The following is a 22,025-nucleotide window of genomic DNA, read 5'->3' as shown; positions in this document are numbered from 1 at the left end:
TTTTTTTTTTTTTTTTTTTTTTTTTGGTACCAGGGATTGAACTCAGGACCTTGAGCTGGCTAAGCAGGCACAGTGCCATGGAGCTAAATCCCCGGCCCTGTTCCTAATCCTTTTAATGTTTAAAATTAAAGTACTTTCTTAAAATGTCAAAGAAAGTATTTTTAAAAAATCATCTAGTTTGCCATGCCAACACAGGATTTAGCATTATGATGGCAATTCGGCACTAATAGAAATACTTACACACTAATGTGCCCCCTTGCGCACCACTTCCAAGGAACAAAATCCTGTCGTGTGGTGAGCTGACAATAAACCAGATATTTTGAAAATTGCCAGTATGCTATACAAGGCTACATCTTTATAAAAATGTCTTTGACTACTTCCACCATAATACATCAAAAGATTATCTTTCTTAAAGCATTTGAACAATGTAATAGTCTGCCAATTATTGGCTTAAGGCAATTATAAAACCACTAGGCACATTTATTGTATTATTGGTTTAAAAGAACTAATAAATCATCCCTATGACAGTTTATTGCATTGCTAGTTCAAAAGGGCTTGAATAATTAAAGCTGAAAAACTAAAAATATAAGAACCTCTGATGAGGGAGGATTGTTCGGGTCATACACGAATAGCTTCTGGCCATTAGGATGACAGCCGGCCCAAATGTCCCCCGAGAGAGGCTCGATAGACAAATTATCCACCAGGGTATCCAATGGGAGTACCTTCCAGAGAAAAGATGTCAGTATCTAAATGACATGAGAAACCTGATTAAATAATTTAGAGCTAACCTTTCCTGTCTCTACACATGTGAGGAAATGACAGATATTTCCCCGTTTCCACCCACCTAAAACCAACATTGCTTAAAGTAATTTTAACAAACTGGTTTAGAGCTACATTTCTCTGAAATTAAGAAAGTTAGGGTGATAATCAACCTCAAGAAAATCAACTCCTTTTCCCTTAAAAGATGCACAATGATCAGTTAGCTCAAGGAACTACATCAAAGCAAGAAAAGAAATTCGTAATCAACCTAAAATATGTGTTGTCAAGCAAGCAGAAAATAAAAATGGCGTGGACCTCAATTTCTACCTGCATTTATTATTGAAAGAACTGACAATGTGCATAAATGTTAACTTGAGAATTCATCCATTGGTCTTTTCAGTTGTGAAAATTCTTATTGGAATTCCCCAAATGCCATCAATACTGCATGAAATAGCCCTAAATCTGACACAAATGTCCCTCCACATGCTGCGCATAGAATCCTAGTTGGTCCTCGTGACTTCTGGGAACAGGAAATTTCTCTTGTTGTGTGGAGGTATACTAAAAAACAAAATAGCTGCACTGGTATCTGTGTTCTAAGCACAGTGTTGTTATAATTACGTAACTGCAAAACATAATACGTTAATATCTGTACTTGAAAATATTTACCTTCGACTGAGTTAAATTCATATCAGGCTGTTTTTCCAAAACATGAATTTCATGAGCCAGTATGTCAGCCACATAGATGTTCCTTTGCAGAAAGGACACACTGGTTAGACCTTCCTGCCAACAGAAAGCTTCATAAAACAGCATAAAAGAGTAAGTCTTAATAACCTGACAAGAAGTTAATCAGTGATGGGCCCTTAAGGAATGTCTGACAAAGGTCAGTTTTTATTTAAAATATAAGCTTATAGAATCAACTCAGTGATACCACAATAGTGTGGAATTATTAAATTATTTTTCAAAAGGTCTATAATAAAAAAAATATGAGATCAATTTGAATAGAAAATACATGACACTTGCCATTGAAATGACAGTAAAACAAACGTCTTTTTTGTGGGGGATCGAACTCAAATCCTTGCGCTTGCAAGGCAGGCACCAGAACCACTGGGCTAAATCCCTGACCCGACAATAAAACAAATGTTGTTTACATTCCACGGTATAATTTGAAATTTCTAAATATTACTTACATATAGGAATATGTGGCCAGAATACATTTTATCAAAATAGCTATTAATATTAATATTTGATAAAATATTAGTACATGGAAAATTTCAAGAGTGAAAGATAATGTATCTATGCAAAACAACCTGTCTACACCTGAGGGTGAGGAGAATTGGTGGCAAAAATAAACATGAAGCAGACACAGCCGCTCGCCACACAGCTTATAATGTGACGAGAGGATCACATGGTTAGTAAACATGAGACCTGCAGGTCAGCATGGCTCGTACATGAGAAACAGTCCAGGGCTAACAATGCAGGGGCATAATGACAAAGGCAAAGCACGGTTCAACAACTCCCGAGTGTTTGCTGTACACATGGTGTGCATGTGGGGTACACTTGGCCCATGGAGTCAAAACGAAGGCAGCTCCCATTTTGGGACCCTCTAAAGCCAAAGATTCGAAGGAAGACAAAGCTGGCAAGAATGCAGAGGATGGACGAAGGCGGAAAAGCAGCTGGAGCGAAGTATCAGGGAGTCTAGCCTGATAGAGTGAGAGAGAATTTACACCAGCCAAGTATCAATGGGGGTGGGAGGGGCACGGGTGAGAGCAACAGGACTTCCTCACTGGCGGGATAAGAGTGGAAGAGAAGTTAGAGCAGACTCCTCTTTTCATCGTTCCTGGTATTTAGCTTGGGTGTCGGAAATACGACAATTGGGAGTAAAAACAGATTTGGCAGGAGAGGTTGGATGAGGCCAGTTAGTGACCAACATGAGTGATTCTACAGTCATTTTCTGTAATCAACAAGAAAAAGGAGAAACTACAGGACAAAAAAAAATTTAGCTGTTGGGGAATACCACATTTATTTTCTGTTATAGTTGTGGTAATTTAAATTGTTCACTATACTAAGGCAGTAGAAGAGAAAGCCAATAAAGACTTTAATGTGCTTTCTTGTAGGTTGTAGTTGTGCAAATAAAAATAGCCAGAGAAGTTGTAGGAGACGATTTGACAGTATCTATTAAAATTAACGTTTAAAGGTCACTATTTGAGCTAGTTCTACTTCTATGGATTTGTTCTACAGAAATAAGTGTTCAAAATGTGCCATTTGGCCAGTATCCCAGCTGGGACTTGAACCCAGGTCTGTATGAGCACAAAATCTGCAAGTTGAACCAGTATGTCTAATGTCAAATTAGGGACTTTTTCCTTAAAATATTTGGATAAGTTCTGATGATAAATGAGAAGTATAAAATGGTGTTCATAAAGGAAAAGAAAAAAAAAACCAAGCTATATACCCATCAACAGAGAATTGGTTAAATTACTTTAGGATCATCTTATAATGGAATAACATATGGTCACAAAGCAGCATTGTTTTCAAAGGAATATCTACCTGGTACATTCTATAAATACCTAAATATCCCATTGTATTAAAATTTATAAAATTAAATCTGACAATGCTATGCATCTGAATTTATACGTACGCTGTATGTAAATACATATATAATAGGTAAATACATATATAATAAGCAAAGACATGATTACAATATGTAAATGTGTTATAGATATGAAGTTATATAAAAATTTCAACAGAGCTATTTTCAAATAGAAAAAAAGTAAGTCGGGTGTGGTGGTGCATGCCTGTAATTCCAGCACTCAGGAGGCTGAGGCAGGAGGATTGCTGCAAGTTCGAGACCAGCTGGGGCTACATAGTGAGTTCCAGGGCAGTCTGAACTACAAAGTGAGACCTTGTGTCAACAAACAAAGAAAGAAAGAAACAAAACAAAAAAAGGATTAGGCCAGTGCAATGACACTGGAGAAATGAAGATGTTCTGTAAAGGGTCATACTTTTTATCAGGTGAAATAGTGATTCCATTTGCTGAATCAAATCCTTCTGCTACCACTTTGACTTCCTTTGGACTGTAGTAAACAACATTTGCCCAATGTAAATTCAAGTATGTCTCCAAATACTTTAAGAAAGGGTCCGAGAAGTAGTGGTCATTGGTGGCATAGAAATGCGTTGGTCCAATGGCTATGATATCATTTGTACTGAAAGAGAAAACGACATGTGAGAGAAAATAAATATAAATGCTGATCTCCATATTAAAGGAGGCATTCATAAAGTTTACATATCATGTTTTAAATTTTTCCTAAGAGGAAAAGTTGAGCTAAAATCAGATGGCTAAATTCACGTGCAATGTATTATAATGCCATTTCCAAGAGAACAATTATGTGTGGTAACAAGTAATTTTGAGTTATGGCAGAATCATCATTAAAGAAAAGAGCCTGGTGGCATCAGGGTGGGTTTTGTGAAGCAAAATGCTGGGCTTAGCAACCAGGGCTGCCACATCATAGCTCTGCACAGAGCTCGACTGGCTGTGGCCAGTTAGCTGTCCGTTCATAACATGCACCTCACTCCCATTACTCAAGGTGCTGGATTTTCCCGAGTCCTTAGCTTAGTGATCAGTCAAACTAATGTTGACTGCTCGATTTCCACCTGCCTCACATAGCCGACGTGCAAGTCACTCACGCCGGGTCACTCAGTAAACATTGGCAGAGAGGGATGACGAGCTGCCATATGACAGTGTTTCAGATAAGAGATTGATACGATAAGAACAATTACACTTTAGAGCCAGTTAGGCAAGGGTGTTATTAAAGTTCAATTTCAGTTTCCCTACGCAAAAATTTCTGCTCCCTTCTCCCTTGTCAAATGAAAAACACAGAGTTATAGGGAAAATGGGTCTCTTTTTTTGTTGTTTTTTTTTGTTTTGTTTTGAAAGAGCTCCACATTTCAGAGGCTGCCTATTGATTATGGTATTCATGCTGCTATTTATTAGGAAGTGCATTTCTGGAAAGGATGATTGGAATTTACATGCTTACAACCTAGACTGGGAAGTTGAAATTTAAAATACCCATCAAATTTAAACAAAAAGCAAAAAGAACACAAGTTGAGCCTGGAGGACGCATAACTCTGCTTTAGTCATATTATCCACCAGTGTTGCAGTCTTAGAGTAATAGGGACCCATCACCGACTTGATTGCCTCCAATTCTGCAAGCCCAATTAGTCCACAGCCACCACTAACTGTGACAGCACTTTGTATAAAAAGCCCCCTGTGAACCAGGTTACTTTTCCTTGGCGGAGCAGATATGTGGGTGGTGGGTCATCTAAGAGGAGAAGGCGGTAGACCTTGTCCTCTACACTCCATGGGCCTGAAGAGCACTGTCTGCTAGTTCTAGCTTTCATCATTTCTCAATGGAATCTACACAGAGCACTGATTTTTATCAATTTTCAAATGCCTGCTTTCCCTGATCTACAATGTGACTGTGTGTGTGTGTGTGTGTGTGTGTGTGTGTGTGTGTGTGTGTGTGTATACACAAGATGAGTGTCCTTTATCCAAAATGCTTAGGAGCAGATGTGCTTCTGATGTTTCATGTTTTTGGATTTTGAAATATTTGTGTATATGTAATGAGGTATCTTAGAGATGGGACCTATATCTAAACACAAAATTCATCTTTGCTTCTTATGTATTTTAAAGACAGAGATAGAAGGCTGTTTTGTACAATACTTTAAAAAATTTGTGCATGGCACATTTTCCACGTGTGGCATAATGGTGGTCCTCAGTGAGTTTTAGATTATGGAGCGTTCTGGACTGTGAATTTTTAGGTTAGAGATACATGCTCAACTTGTACAAACATACATGCATATCTAAACTCTTGTAATACATTTAATATATGTTATACATTAGATTTTTATTATGCATGAGCTGATTTTAATGAGCACTTATTCTAAAAGATGAGAGGGCCGCCCATCACGAGGGGGTGTTTGAAATCTAAGAGACACCTGAAGGAACAAAATGAGGGTACCTGGGAAGAAGCTCATGTTTGATTGTTTTCAGATGCAACAGGGAATTTTCTTCTTCTTCAAATTTAAAAATTTCCACTGTATTCTTGAATTCAGGGTGGTTTACAACAAAGAGATAAACTGTGTTGTCTAAAGAGTTGAAAGAACAGAGTTAATTTACAGGACATAACCACAGGACCTCTTGGCAAACACTGACATTTAAATACCATGGCAGGGCTGGGGATTTGGCTCAGTGGTTCCGCTGCCTGCTTTGTGAGCACAAGAACCCGAGTTTGATCCTTGGTAACACACACACACACACACACACACACGAAGTAAATACCATGGCCAAGGCAAGGCTGAAGGTACAAGCTGTTAGCTGACCTAACAGGCCATTCTTGCACTCTTGCCGGTGACTGTCCGACTGGTGTTATTTCTGACCATTGGTCCCTGACCTTTAAGAAAGGGTGTTTCCTACTGAATACACAGCATCCATTCATGATCTGCTTAGAGCTTAATCAGAAAGATAGCTCTTTGTGATACAATGATTATAAGTTTGCGAACAGGATATGGAATCTAAACATTCTTTCAAAAGGAACCATAACATACTGCTAGCTTTAGAGACAAGTGAACAAGTTGTTTGCATGAAGAACAGAGGAATAATTCATGAGTTACTGCCCTAGCAGTGTGATCCAAATCTATGTGCAATCGCTTGTAAGCTAGTCTGTGTCTTTCAGCTCTGGTATCTCATCAGCTCTTACCGTTGTCTATGAATGTGCTGATGCCATGTGGATTAAACGAAGCCAAATCAAACCCTCGGCTGATTCTTAATTCCAGTGCCCTAGGTTTTTCTTCATTTAGATCCATCATTAAAATTCCTCCAGGTTTATCTGGTGCAAAGCTGTGCAATCCTGGAAATTTAAGACCCTTTCCAAAACAGTGAAAAGATGGAAAACAAAAGTGTAAGTACCTCTGTGGACTAAAGTGGGAACTCCCCTAGGAGGGTAGATAGTGACTTTGGTTAAAGATGGTGGCATAAAGCCATAAACACAAAGCAAACAGAGAAGGGAATAGAAAAATAGTAATTAGGAGCTGGAAAGCTGAACAATAACAGATACAAAAACAAACAAACAAAGCCAAGGAATCACTTTATGCATAAAATTAGACATAACAGGAAATCCTTTCATTCTTAAAAAACTGATCTACAATTGCACACTTGTGAGGCTAGCAGCTCTGGTAAGTAGAATAAACTGGAATTAATACTATTGGTGCAAGGCTGTGCTCTTCACCTGTTCATAATTTCTATTCGTTATTAATGACCCCAAAATAATAGCATGGTACATGCACAAAAAGCACTGTGAGACGGGAATAATTATTCATGGTTCTCTTAGCACGTCCCATGATTTAGATTATTTATGTTTTAAAAATACATTTTATTTTTAATTGTGCTAAGACAAATACTATAAAATTCACCATCATTATCATTTTGAACCATACAGCTCAGTAGTGTTAGGTGCATTCACCTTGTTGTTTAAATCTTTTTTATATTCTGTTCTTTGATCCAATCTCACATCAATGTTAGTTTTGGGGTCATCCTCCAATCCAAAGCTAGGATGAGTTAGGTGAGTTAAAATGCCAGCAAGAAGAACAAATCAGTTCCATGAAGTTGAGCTGTTCATTTAAGAGGAAGGGCATTCTGGGAAGCCTTGGAGATAATGCTGAGCACATGAAAAACTGCAGTAAAGAGAAAATGTGCCTGAAATTTGTCCCCTGCAAAAGTCATATAATTAAGGATGGATAACAAAAAAAAAGCAGAAAAGTTGCAAGACCACTGAGATTGAATTACGTCCCTCAGCTAAAAGGGCTGTATTTAATTAAGCATTAGGAGATTTCATTTCTTCTTTAGATTTATTTCTACAGGTTAAAACTCTTGAAATAGATAAGTTCAGAACTACACAAATCTCCATCCTTGCAACAAACAAACAAACAAGCATCCCATGCACCTGCCTTCTACTTGAGTCTGGAATTTTGCATCTCTTGCTATGAATAAGTATGACTACTCTGTTTTCCCTAATCTGTAACTAACAATTCTAAACAAACCCAGAGTCTTACGATAAACATCATCTGATTCATTCTGTGTAGACAATTATATATAAAATTTTACTTTTAAAACTATATTTTGAAAATTAAATACAAATACTGACATTTCTACTGAAATGCACAGTATTTCTTTTTCCCTCTGTGGTAATAAACAGCTGCTCACAGTCCTCATATAAAATCTATCAGAAACCCGAGGAGTCTTCTAGCTCTCGTTCTCTTCCAAGCTGAGTTCTCTCGCCTTTCTCCTAAGTCTGACAACTATTTTATTAGTGTTGCAGCTCTCTTCTAAAGTATCTCCAAGTTTTTGACATCCTCTGACTCTCAGAGCCTGAAAATAATGGATTTTGGGAGGGAACAGAACAATTACAGGGAAACTTTAAAGCCAGGTACTTCTTCCTCAAAAAACAAAAAACAAACAAACAAACAAAAAAAACCTGGACCCAAGGAAGATACAAAAGGTTCATACCTCTGTAAGCCAGGGAAATACATACTTATTTCACCAGCATACTTATCGGAATTTCCAGTTAGAATGGATAATCAGACAGTTTTAAAGTCTTTCCATTGCATGCTCAGAAGGGATGTTACTTTTTGGCTTATATGAATTAAGGCCAAAATGCAGCGTGTAAAGAAACTTAGTGACTTTCTATTTATGACAGGATATAAAAGGAAGAGAAGAAAGAAAAAGTATTAGCCTTAGCTTGGGAAAGGTGCTACAGTGAAATATAACAAATATGAATATGTAAAAATGAAAATGCTTAACACTGAGTATGTAACAGAAAGGATTAGTAGGTATGCTATTATACTAATATTATCTACAACAATGATTCCAACATCCACTTTAATAACACTTTTAATACATAGGTTGCATTAGAATATTCTAGTGCAATGCAATGGGGAAATAAAGAATCATAAGTTAATTGGCAAAGACCCTTCATCTCTACATTCAGAAAAGCTTGACGAAGTTTTCTAATATCCAGTTTAACCCATTTTTTTTCTCAGCACATATTCTGGGAAGTGAGGAATTTTTTATCACTGCACAGGCCTGGCCACTTCTCTACTGCACTTGAGAACAGAATGCTGTATTACTCACCACACTAAAGAAAGCCAGGCCATTGGGAAGTATGTCAATGTCTTCAGCGCCAGCTTCTGTAATCCAAGGAGTACAAAAGTGTCATTTTTCAATTATTGGAGATAGCATTCCTACAACCTTATTTATTTCACCAGAGTGTCTGTATCTTTAGGGATGGTTCCATTTTTAAAAACACCATTTTCTTTCATTAATGTCTGTCTAAACCATTTCCTAAAATGAACTTCTTCAATCCCCGGCACCAAAAAAAAAAATAAATAAATAAATAATAATAATAAATAAATAAAGTAAAAGTAAAATGAACTTCTGACTTTAAATGTTAGATATCTTGTGTTTACTCAAATCACAGTCATCACTGCCTTTCTCACGACAATACAGAAAAAGTTGACATCTAAAGACTCTTATGATAAACACCCAGATGTCTGTACAGAAGTAACTGACACCAGGGAAATACGATTTTCAGAAGGGAGGGCTCACAGTCACTTAACATAAAAACATCTTTGTCCTCTTCTCTGGCTCCAACTGAAGCAGAAAGACATTTCTCTCACTAACAGGGTAAAACACCTGGGAATGCACATTCCCTCTCAAACACAGTTCCCACTTGTTCTCATAAGCAAAGAAATCTTTCTATTTGGGCTTTAAATGTAGGCTTTAACTTATAAGGAAAAAGAACAAAAAAAGAAAATGAATGAAAAATACCACGTACATAAGTCAGCAGGAGCTTCCAACTCCCATCAGAGAAGCAGGCTACAATCACTACTGATTATTTATTGTCCCACATTGTAGGTGTCTCTTAGCTCTGTTGGTGGTTTCTTGTGCAGTACAGAAGCTTTTTAATGAGATCCCAGTTGTTGATTCTTTGTGCTAGTTCCTGTGCTACTGAGGATTTGTTCATAAAGTCTCTACCTATGCCAATGTCTTCGAGAGTTCTGCCTAACTTATCTTCCGGCAAGTTTAGTGTTTCTTTTTTAATATTTAGATCTTTAATCCACTTGTATTTTAGTTTAATGAAAGATAAGGGTCTAGTTTTAATCTTTGGCAGGTTGAAATCCAGTTTTTCCAACACCATGTATTAAAGAAGCTATCCTTCCTCCACAGAGGATGGTTGGCTCCTTTGCTGAAAATGAGGTAGCTGAGTACATCTGGAGTTGTTTCTGTATCTCCTAACCTGATCCTCAGGTCTTTTTCTTCACCAGTATCATGCTGTTTTTATCACAATGGCTTTGTAGTATAGTTTCAGGTTGGGGATTGTGATACCTCCTGCCATGCCTCTGTTGCCTAGATGTTTATTGATTGTCTACAGTGTACTGCACATAGCACAGCAAATAATTAGATGTAACATTTCCCAGTGATCTTACTGAATAAACTCCACAGACAACAGACCCAAACACAAGAAAAAGGAATAAAAATGGCTCAGATTAAGCCACATCATGACACATCTTTGAGTCTATAAAATCCAATCTTCCTCTTTAAGATCTCTCTGCAGGAATTCTCCAATATTATTTTTACAATTTCAAAAGCAAACAACATCTATCTATCTAGCCATTTTGGTTTTGATTCATAAGTTTGAGCTCAGCCAGTTGCTTTTGCTCTACCATAGTGCACAAAAGCAGGACAAAGGAAGAATGCCAAGAACTGTGCTTTGTAAAGATCATCCATTTACCTGTTCCTTAGAAAGAAAATATATATGAATGAGCTCAAGCATGGTGTATTAGAAAGGGTCTGTAGACCCCTGAAGAGACACAAATTGGCTTCCAAGAATCTGCGGATCCTCTGAAATTAAATGCACCACCGAAGTCTGTGTAAGCTCAGATGAGAACTACTCTGTGAAAAGTCTTCAATTTGAAGATGGATCTGTGATTTCCCCAAAAAAGTTAAGAACCACTAGATTCTAGGCCCACAGTGGTTTGCAATTGAGGAATGAACAGGGACAAGAACTCTAACACACACACACACATACACACACACACACACACACACACAATTTCAGCCCAACTTTTGCTTTCTGGGTCCATTTATTTGGAGCTCAACTAATTAAAATTTGTTTTTCCTTAAAAATTATTTAAGAAAATTTAATCCCAATGTATATGCTTATCATATAAAAACCTACCAATGCATCTACAATGGTAGAATTATGAGTGATTTTCATTTTCTTTATACTTTTTTTGTTTGAGATTTTCGATAGGCTGAGAGTGCAGCTCAGTGGTAGAGTTCATGCTTAGTATACATGAGGCCCTGTGTTAAATACCCAACACCAAAAATAAATAAATAGAATTAAAAGACAAAAATTTCTACAAATTTTAATGTGGCTTTATCAAGGAAAGAATATTTTTAAAAATAGCTTTATTTCAACCACACTGTAACTTTATTCTGTTGAATTCCCTCACCTCATTCCAATGAAGAAAAGTTTTATCTGTAGTTACTCTGGAAAATTTTCCAGATGTACTCACTCATTTTCATTTCTAGAGCCAGTACCATAAGATTTTTGTCATTTCATATGACCACTGTGGTGTGTTTACTGCACAAACAGTCACTGCGACAGAAACTTTTTTCCTCTTCTAACTCAACAATAATAATAGTAATAGCTACCAACAAGCACTGAGTGCTTATCAAGTACCAGGTTCTTTGTAAGTACTTTACACAAAACATCTCATGTAGTTTCATAATGCTAAGAGGCAATATTATTATCCTTTATTTTAGATGTGAGAATACAGAGCCTCTGAAAGGTTAAGCAAATTACTCAAAGTCACAAAGTGAGAAGCCAGGACTTAAAAATCCTATGGTCTACTCTAAAAGCACATAGAAACATTTCAACCCAGCATTTAATGATTTTTTTTCTTTTTCTGTCAGAACTTCCCATGGTGTCTCTCTAAAGACTTTGCACTTTGTCAATCCACCTATGGTCAGTTCTGTATGTTGGCTTTTTCCCAAGATTTTTGCTCCCTTGCCTCTTACCAAACTCTTCCCCGAGCCATATCCTGCACATTTCATCAAAGCCTCTTTCAAAATCCTTTCTCTAGAAAGTTTTCCAGCTATGTGCACCTACTTCGGACCTCTTCCTGTTCCTCCATCGGTCCCCTGTCTTTGTCATACCTGGCCAGCTGCATACCCCTCGTCCTTTTTTAGCAATAGGCACAAGGCTACATAGCTGCAGGGAACATTATTCTGGACTCTTTCCTTTCTTCCTGATAGAAGGCGGCAAGTGTCTAAGCTCAGGTCAATGGGACACGAGAGCACAAGATGCGTACAACTACTGAGTAAAATAAGATAAAATATAAGTAGTCTTTCTACCCCTTTCTGGTAAAAAAAATGGCAACAAATGGAGCTCTAGTCTTAGACTAAGATGAAACAATATGAAGACAACCATACGACTCTGCGAATCTTTGTCCCCGTAGGACCGCAGTCATCTAGTCACCCGAAGACCTGGGCCATCAGTTTCCCTGTGGACTGCTACCTAAGGGAAAGACAAAAACAAACTCCTTTCTTCTCTAAACGATTATCACTTTATGAGCACAAGTTAGTCCTTACCAAATCCAACAGAGCATTAAATATGTAATGTAGCCTATTATTTTCCACTTTTTGATTCACAAGTCAGGTATATATATGTTAATCACCCTGGAAAAAGGTACTACATTGAAAAAAGAATTTGTAAAAGCTACTTTGCCTCTCCGAGCCTCAAGTCCTTATTTGTTATAAAGAGAAAATATATTTTGGGCTTGGGTTTTTGCTTGTTTCCCTTTTCTTTCTCCCCAAGTATACTGTATTGCAAGGGTTATGAACATAAATGTTTTTCTCTAAAGAGCAGTTATGGTAAAGTTCTTAACTGCTAAATGCATAACTGTCGATTAATTTGAGACAGAGAGAGAGATTGATTTTCTTTTTGTCCAGAACTCAGAATGCCAAACATTTAGAAAATAGGATTTTAGACTTTAAGCCAAACTAGCTTTTGTCAGTATACAGGTGCTGATAGTATGCTAAATCTTCAGGGTATGAACTCTCATTTCTGCCTATAAAGGCAGAATTAGAATGAAGAAGTAGAATGGTGAACTTACTTTCTGCCTCATAAAAGGGACATCTCTTGTACAGCTATGCATCATACAGTGATTCTTATTTACTAGATCAGGAAGACATAAAGTGATTTGTTATGGATAAAACACTCAAGTGTTGCAGAGAGAGAGAGAGAGAGAGAGAGAGAGAGAGAGAAGGAGAGGGAGAAAGAGAGAGAGAGAGTATAAGGCCAGAGGGCCAAGGGGAAAGATTAGCTTCAAGTGATAGTTTTTATTTTTTCCAAAACAGGAAATAAAAACAATATCCTTTCCACCCTTGCTGCCTACTGTAACAAGCTGTTTATATCTACATGGGAACGTATGTCCAGCTCACTGCTATTCTTTATGATCCAAGACCACCAGATAAGCAACTGCTCATTAAAAATACATAACCACAAGCTGTTATTAACCATTATGCAACACCAACAACGCACTCAACAAATGTACATTTGCTGTGTACTAACCACAGGACAACAGCAAGAGAAAGAATGAAAAACCCAGGTCTAATGAGATCTAAACATGTATCCCAAATGTGCTTCTCGTCACCCATCCTCCTCGCTCTGCTGCCTTTTGAAGTGCCTCAGAGACACTGAACACGAGGCCGTGACACGTTTCCTACATCTTTCCCATTCCAGACAGCAGTTCATACATATCACAACATAAAGGTCACAAACACAGACACTTGTCTGCTCAGAATACGAATGCTACAAGGCTTTTCTCCCAGGCGTGCTCCATCCTGTGAACGGTAACAGGAATACACCTGGTAGTTTGTCCTGTAATGTGCCTGGCTGTGTCCTGTTATGCACTCTGAGATTTGAATTCACAGAAGGTGGACTTCACTGGGCCAAGGGCTGTTCAATAATGGGACACTTATTAACTCAGTAGCCAAAATAACCTCAGAGATCAGTAACCCAAATTCCCACTCACGTCCCACATCCCTCAGCTGCCATCGGGCTCTTGCTAGACAATTCGGAGGTGCTGTTCTTGGTGGCACCCAGAAGGCAGGATGAAGTTGCTGAAGTCCTGGGGACTGGAGAACCGCCTTGGTTCTACAAATGGCTGTGTCAGCTGGCACGGATCTCATCAATCTGGTGTCCGATACTGAGTTTACGACCTCCTGCTAAGGGTTTAGACGAATCGAAGAAAGAGGAGAAACCGCAGGAGAGTCACCTGGTGTAGGCAGAAAGGAGACAAGACTAGGAAAACATACAAGTAGCAATAAAGAAGTAAATAAGACATAGGAGAGAGACACGCAAAGAATGAGAAGCCAGAAACAGATCTGTAAAGAAACTGTGAGCCAGAGAGGGTGGCTCATGCCTGTAATCCCAGCACTCGGGGAAGCTGAGGCTGGAGGATCACAGATTCAAGCCCAGCCTGGGCAACCAATGAAGATATTGTCTCATAAGAAAAATAGGGGAGGGGGGCTAGTGGTGTAACTCAGTGTGAAGGTCTTGGGTTCAACCCCTAGTACCACCGTGAAAAAAAACAGAAGATGAAACAGTCTGCTCTGATGTTCTGTTTTTGCAAAAGGAGAAGAGGTGTAAATCGTGACTGGAGTGTGATTACAAATATGAAGCAAGTTTATCAGTGCTGCCAACTCAAAGGCAGTTTAGTGATGACTATGAAACTTCAGACACGTATGCCGATGACAACAACCTCACTGTTGAGCATTAATTCACATATTTACAAATGCAAGCAAAATGATGGCATTGATCGAAGTTGTCAAAACACTACAACAATGAGATGACATCAGACTAGGAAGATTCTGCTATCTGCCTAGGAATCAATCACCAGAAAAGAAAACCTACAAAATGAGAAAAAAAAATTTGCAAACTATTCATCTGAGTCATTTATTTATATCCTGTGTATATAAAGAACAAAAACAATTTAACAGCAGCCCCCCAAATACCTTTAAAAATACATTTAAAATAATGTAATACATGTAAAAATACATTTAAAAATACATTTAAAAATGGATAAATGATCAGAGTAGACATCTATCAAAAGGGCACACAGAAAGACACAGAAATGCAGTATGAGTATACAAAAATACCCACTGTCACTAATCATCAGAGAAGCACAAGTCAAAACTAAACTGAGACATCATTATTTCACCCTAGTTAGAATGGCTATGATCAAAAAGCCAAAAGAAAAAAAAAAATGCTGGGCAGGAACTCTTACACACTGTGTGTGGGAGTACCTATTAGTACCGTGATTGCAAAGAATAATACAGAGGTTCATCAAAAAATGGAAACTAAAACTATCATATGATCTAGCAATCTCTGTTTGGTATTCATCCAAAGAGGGTGAAATTACTATATCAAAGAGATACCGGCATGACCATATCTATTGCAGAACTATTTACCATGGCTAACTCACAGAACAAATCAAGATATTCAACAAATGAAATGTGATATACATATGAATATTACTCAGCCATTTAAAAAAGATGAAATCTTTTCATTGTGGATGGAACAGAATGACATGGGATAAATGAGATAAGCCAGGCACAGACAGACAGACACCGTTATGCTTTCACTCATTTGTGAAAGCTAAAAACATTGATCACAAAGAAGTAGAGAGCAGAATAGAGGTTACTAGAGGATAAAGAGGGAGGGGGAAAGGGGAATGGGGGTGATGGGCACCACCTGGGGGAGTAGTTCTGAAGTTCCATAGCACAATAGAGCAACAATAGTTTATAACAATTCACGCGGCACCTGAAGTTTAAAAAACTAGAAGGAAAAATCTGAAGGTTTTCAACATATAGAAATGGTAAACCAGAAATGCTAGTTACCTGATTTGATCACCATGTACTGTACACCTGTAATTATAAAACTGTATGCCATAAATGAGTAGAAACATTATCAATTAAAAATAAAAATTAAAAAAAGTAGAAGTTTGATATAGTCACCAAACAAGGTTTCACGTAATGTTCCCTAAGTACACTGACAAAACTGAAAGAAGTTAATTATATTCCTTTAAACATTGGTTCCTGGCCAGGTATGGCGACGCACACCTGAAATACCAGTACTTGGTAGGCTAAGGCAGGAGGAGCACTGCGAGTTGGAGGCCAACCTGAGCTACATAACGAGTTCAAGGCCATCCTGAAATACAAAGGGAGCCTCTGTCTCGAACAATCAAACAAACCAAAAACGACAGAAAATATTTTGTTCCATCCCCTATATATACTACTTATGGTACATCATAATGCATTTATTTTTGTAAACTGTATTATTAGCCTGCTTTAGCACAAGCATGTTGAATTGTACTTTCCTCATTCTCCTGAAAGCATCAATCTGGTTTATGTAAGTATTTAGGAATGTAGCAAGACTTCCTTGGACTGAGGCAGCTCTAGAACAGCCTTAAGTGAAATAGCCAGAAGTAGTACAGTGGATTCCCCTGGAGGCAGCAACCATCAAAGAATGAAAGCTCGGCCTCAGTCCCTGCAGGAGGGTGTGCTTAATCCATCCTGGACATCCTCTCATTTATAAAACACTGGGGACCTAAAAAACTGAAAACAGTAGAACTTCTGACTTTTGAGATGATCTGTGGGATTGCTTTGGCGATTGAAAAATGACCAAAAAAGAGATTTCTCTTGGAAATGCTTTGTAAGCCAAGAAAGATATTACAAATGAAAGAATAAATAATTAGCAAGTCAAATGGCCATTATCCATGAACAGATAAACCAAATGCAGTCTATGCATACAACAGAATATCATTCAGCCTTAAAAAGGAAGAAAATTCCGACATAGGCTACAATATAGATGAGCCTTGATGACATTATCTAAAGTGAACTAAATCAGTCACGAGTAGATAAACATTGTATGATTTCACTTATATGAAATATTTAAAGTCCAAACCATACAGATAGAGCGGAACGGAGCTAAGGCGGGAAGAAGTGGGAGTTAAAGCTTAGCTTTCCAAAAGTTCTAGAGATGGGTAGTAGTGATGTCACACAACAATGTGACAACACGGCAAGAAACCAAACACTAAACATGGGAATATACAATTAATAAATTACAGGGAGCGTTAAGAAAGATAACTACTAGAGGCATGACACCAAAACAGACCGGAGAGGTTTCGGTTGATCTAATGTGACTTAATACTTAAAATTTTAATGAGTGTTTTAATGTCAACGGCCAAATAATGTAATTTGCACAACCAGTATTTTCTCATACATACCAATTCCTTTAATTAGGTGGCAGTTTGGAAGGTCTATGGATTCGATTTCTCTGGAGGCTTTAAGTCGATTTCTGTTTAAAACAAACAAACAAACAAACTTCTTGTTTATGTATTCCCTGTTTTGTTTGAGAAAATATTTAAGGAGGCTTGCAGCAATACAAAAAGAAGCATACATCTAAAGCAGATGAAAGAAGACAGAGAAACAAGTGCAGGTACATAAAACAGCACCAGAAATAAAGTTAAAACAAAAATGTATGGCACTAAGTTTTACCTATGGATGTGTGTGGAAAACAAAGCCAAAGGTGTAATAAATCAAACTAGGATGCAAGTTCCTAAGCGAATGTAAAGAGAGCACCCAGTCATGTTTCTCACAGCTCTGGTGAGGGTGGGGAGACAGAAGCCCTGTCTTCTTGCTGAAGAGCTGTCACACACTGAAATATAAAATGGAGGTGTGTGGGGGGGTCTCACACCACACCTGCAAGGGAGGTCAGGGGAAATGGCACTGCTCAGAGCCTGGCACACAGTGGGTACACCCAACCCTCACAGGAAAGTTAGAGGATTGCATTTTGTATTCTGGGTCTCTTCTGGATCCATATTTTAGAATAAGTATTTTCTAGTTTTTTGAAGAATGATACTGGTATTTTGACTGGGACTGCATTAAATCTGTATACCGTTTTTGGTGATTTAGCCATTTTGACAGTATTCTGACTATTCAGGGAGGGGAATGTCTTTACATTTTCTGATGTCCTCTTTAATCTCTGCTTTCAGAGTACTTACTATAATTCCTGTTCTAGAGGTCTTTTGCTTCCTTGGTTGGGTTAATTCATAGGTATTTCATTTTTTTAAACTCTCATGAATAGGATTATCTTCTTAATTTTTTTTCTCCGTAGATTAACTGTAGGTGTACAGGAACATTACTGAGTTTTAGAGGTATTGATTTTGTATTCTACTACATTGCAGAATTTGTTCATTAGTTCTACAAGTCTTTTGGTGGCACTTTTGGGGTCTCCTATATAAGGATCATGTCATAAGGACAGTTTAACTCTTTCATTTTCTACATGTGTATCCCTTTTACTTCCCTCTCTTTCCTGACAGCTCTGGCCAAAGTTTTGAGTACTACATTTGACAGGAGTGCTAAGAGTGGATACTCTGGTCTTGTTCCTGTTTTGTTCCCTTTTGGAGAAAATGCTTTCCATTTTGCTCCAGTTAGTATGACGTTGCCAGTGGGTTTGACATAAATGGTTTTATCATTTATAATTAGAGGCAAAGTCTTTCTATACTGATTTTCATCAGGGATTTTCCCCCCATGAATAAAATTTGGATTTTGCCAAAGGCTTTTTGGGGGCACCTATTTAAATGACTGTGTGATTTTTGCCCTTGCTTTTTTATGTGATACATTATGTATACTGATTTACATATATTAAATCACCCTGCATTCCTGATATGAGGCCAACATTCTGCATCCTCGATAAGGTTGAGGATATAAAATCAATAGTGAAGGACCAAGGTATGGAAATAGAGAGAAGTCTGGTTTCCTTCTTTTCTCTTTCTTTCTTTCTTTCTATTTAGAAGTCTGGTTTCTTGACGGGAAAACTGACTGAATACATTCTGGACTGGCCTATCTATAGAGATTTTTGTCAGGCAGGAAAAATAAGTCTCTGTTTATATAAGTTGACATTAAGTTTATATGTGTTACTTGCAGCTGAACACATCCCTAACACTGATCGTAGATTTAAGAAGTTGGAGAAACACAGAAGAGAAAGCCACACAAACCTGAGGATTAGAAAATCAAAAAGCTTGATCAATAAAAGTATTGATGGAAAAAGTATAAAATACAGTATAAACACAAATGTGTGACAAAAAGGAAAGAAAACCTTTTTGCCTTTGTTGGGTCCTACTGCTCCCAAACATTTTATGTCCCCCACATGCTTATGCATGTCCTGGGTCTGAGATGGCAGAGCTGTTGTCACTCTGCTGCCCTGCAGGCATCACTAATCGATCACAGCATCCTTTTGCTTTAACACAGTGCCAGTCTCTGCTACTTTTTTCCAGCAACCATAGCAATTTATTAAAAATGATGTTCAAGATGAAAGTTCGTTTCCTTTTGGTTCTAAATTTTTCTCTTTTTTTGTGCAATTCAGTTATTTTTCTTTAAATTACAAATCTATGACAGGCTTAACATAGGCTTCCTTCAACTGTTTAAGCAATAATTCTCTAGGTGATCCCAGCAGGAAACACATACACCAAGTCTCTTTATTTGGGGGTCCCGTGATCTTCAAGGAATCCAAGGATCCATTAACTTGGATGGGGAAAACACATCTTTCATTAAGCCTCTAAATAACTTCAATATTGCCTTTGATAATGAGTTTGTGTAACAAGCCAGAGCAAGTACTATGAGCAAAACCTGTGACCTGGTCACTAATAGAAATTACAGCTATTGCTTTATCACATTTCAGTTTTTGTAAATATCATAAAATGCAATCTACTCTCATTGCTACCTCAAAATATTCACTGTTAGCATTTACACACCTCTAGATTGATTTAAGAATTTAAAAATAAGCCCATGCTGCTACATCATAAATTAGATTTTTAAATAGTTTCATAGTAGAACTTTAGTATGATTACGCTCTTTTGTAACCTTAGGTAGTTTATTTTAAACATTTAAAAATATGATTCTGGGTCGGGGATTTAGCTCAGTGGTGCCACTGCCTGCCTCACAAGTGTAAGGTCCCGAGTTCAACTGCTGGTACCAAAACAAAACAAAACAAAAAACAAACAAACAAAAAAATACGATGCTGGGGCTAGGGGTACAGCCCAATGTAGTGTTTGCCTACCATACACAAGGCCCTGAGTTTGAACCTGGTATCAAGGGGGGAAAAAAGCTAAGCAGGAATCAAGGCTGTTTCACTAGTCTGCTAAGTCATTTATGGAACAGTAGTTTATGCAAAGTTGCTTCAGCATAATTGCCATCATTTATTGAACTTACTATGTGCCTGGTATTATTCTTGCGCCCTACATGAACAAACTCATTTATTTTTCCTGGTATGAAGCACGTAGCACCCCATCCTATAGATTAGGACACCATGGCCCAGGAAGGTAAAATAACCAGCCCAGGGTGAATCGTTAATAGGGAAATGAACTAATTCAGGCTATCTAGCCATAAAACATGAATCCTTAACCAACACTCACTAACATGGAACTAATCACTGATCATGCCTTCTGGAAAAAAAATAGCCATCCAAGAGGAGGGAGACAGGGCTCTTAGTGCCTGGCCTCATAGCAGGTAACAGGAAGGGCACACCATGAAATGGCACCAATATGCCCCAAACAAGTGGGAGCAGTGCTGCCATAGGCTGTCGCCTCAGCCACATCTCACTGCCTTTGGGTTTACAGAACATTGACAGGGCTCTGTTTATCTCTATACAGACATGTACAATGGGGGTGTATCTTTTGTACACAGACTTGTCAAACCTTTTGGAACCCACCCCTTGGGCCCCTGCAATGCCTGTACCAAGTAACTGAGAATTTGTGCTTAGGAACATGATCCTGGGGGAAATCTACTCGATGGCCGGGGAGGGGGAGGCTGTGCAGGAGTGGGGGCAAGTTGTGTTTGGAATCGGAAGACCTGGCTTGGAGTAAAGGTTCAGCACCTGTTGAAGTAACTGGTTTACCTTGCCCACCTTCAGGATTTGCATGTGTAACAGACAAAGAAAGATCTGTGAAGACTTGAGCAAAAGCAAAGGATTCTTTCTAAGTGTCCATGTATAGGAAATCTGGGTTAACATGAAGAGCCTTCTATACTTTTGATAGTGACCAGCACACAGTAGGCACACAATTAATAATGGAGCCACACAATAAATGATAAGGAGGATGGTTATTAACAACAACAACAACAAAGATGCCCACCCAGTATAGTCAAAATAAGCTACAGAGCTTCTTGATGGAGCAGGCATGAAAGGTATTAGTCACCAAACACGTTTTGCCAGTTCCTCCTCACTCTGAAGCGAGTCTCTGCTGCACCCCAGTCTCCTGATTCATCCAAGACTGTGTACGCTGCCACAGGGAAGAAATAACCTGGGAATATTTGCTCATTTCCATGATCTTCTTACTACTCAACAGGGGATGGGTGGAAGAGGTAGGTGTGGAGTGCCTTCCTCCCCTGAGAGCCTTATCCAGATACATTCAGAAGGAAAGAGACAGACAACCTTGGTGACATGTATCCATCTGGGACAGAATAAAATTTATCTATTGTTTATCTGAAATTCAAGTTGAAATTTAAGTGGGTATCCTGGGGGGAATAACTGACAATGTACCATCTCTAAAAGGTGCATAATTAAATAACAGGCACCAGATTAGGGGGGAAAAAAGCAAAAGTTTCTGTCCTTCTACCTGCCTCGCAGAAGCCTTTCCTTCTGGGAAGCTGGGAACGTGCCTCTTTTGGAAATAGACTCTTGGGGTCTGCAGAGAGAAATGCTACGTATCTGAGTGCTTTACCACTCTGTAGATCCTCATTATTCCTCAGTCCTGTGGTCACCCCATATGATACAGAAATGATTCTGAATTTCAGGCACTGAATGCTGTTTTAGTATAATTATGTCCCAATTCCATGCCTGCCATAAAAACAGAGCAGAGGTATTCCACACTTATATAAAACAAGATTCACTGTCTAAAATTCAAAATGAACAGGGCATCCTGCATTTTTATTTGTTTAATTAAACCACCATCTACCTACTCCAGGCCCCCGGGAGCTTCAACTGTTATCCCATGATATCATTGCTTTTTAAAGTTTGCCAGGGCTGGGGATGTAGCTCAGTGGCGCTGTGCCTGCCTGCAGGTACCACAAAAAAAAAAAAAAAAAA

At 38.2% G+C, this 22,025-nt stretch overlaps 1 protein-coding gene across 2 annotated transcripts in view; it reads right to left on the bottom strand.

The window, feature by feature from the left end:
* Pon2 (paraoxonase 2) overlaps window positions 1–22,025 on the bottom strand; it is a 26,411-nt gene that overhangs the window by 1,021 nt on the left and 3,365 nt on the right. For both annotated transcript variants that reach the window (XM_010603412.2, XM_010603414.2), the window contains exons 2-8: window positions 17,167–17,237; window positions 8,942–8,997; window positions 6,513–6,678; window positions 5,775–5,901; window positions 3,759–3,959; window positions 1,426–1,507; window positions 594–722 (exon numbers count right to left, since the gene is read on the bottom strand). In XM_010603412.2, the coding sequence (XP_010601714.1) occupies window positions 594–722; window positions 1,426–1,507; window positions 3,759–3,959; window positions 5,775–5,901; window positions 6,513–6,678; window positions 8,942–8,997; window positions 17,167–17,237 (832 nt within the window). The remainder of the gene's footprint in view (window positions 1–593; window positions 723–1,425; window positions 1,508–3,758; window positions 3,960–5,774; window positions 5,902–6,512; window positions 6,679–8,941; window positions 8,998–17,166; window positions 17,238–22,025) is intronic.

The sequence above is a fragment of the Fukomys damarensis genome, unplaced genomic scaffold (assembly GCF_012274545.1).
Source record: "Fukomys damarensis isolate Sample0158 unplaced genomic scaffold, DMR_v1.0_HiC HiC_scaffold_4, whole genome shotgun sequence".
Lineage (NCBI taxonomy): Eukaryota > Metazoa > Chordata > Mammalia > Rodentia > Bathyergidae > Fukomys > Fukomys damarensis.
Note: the sequence above shows the minus strand (reverse complement) of the source record. Positions and strands in the feature narration are given on the sequence as shown.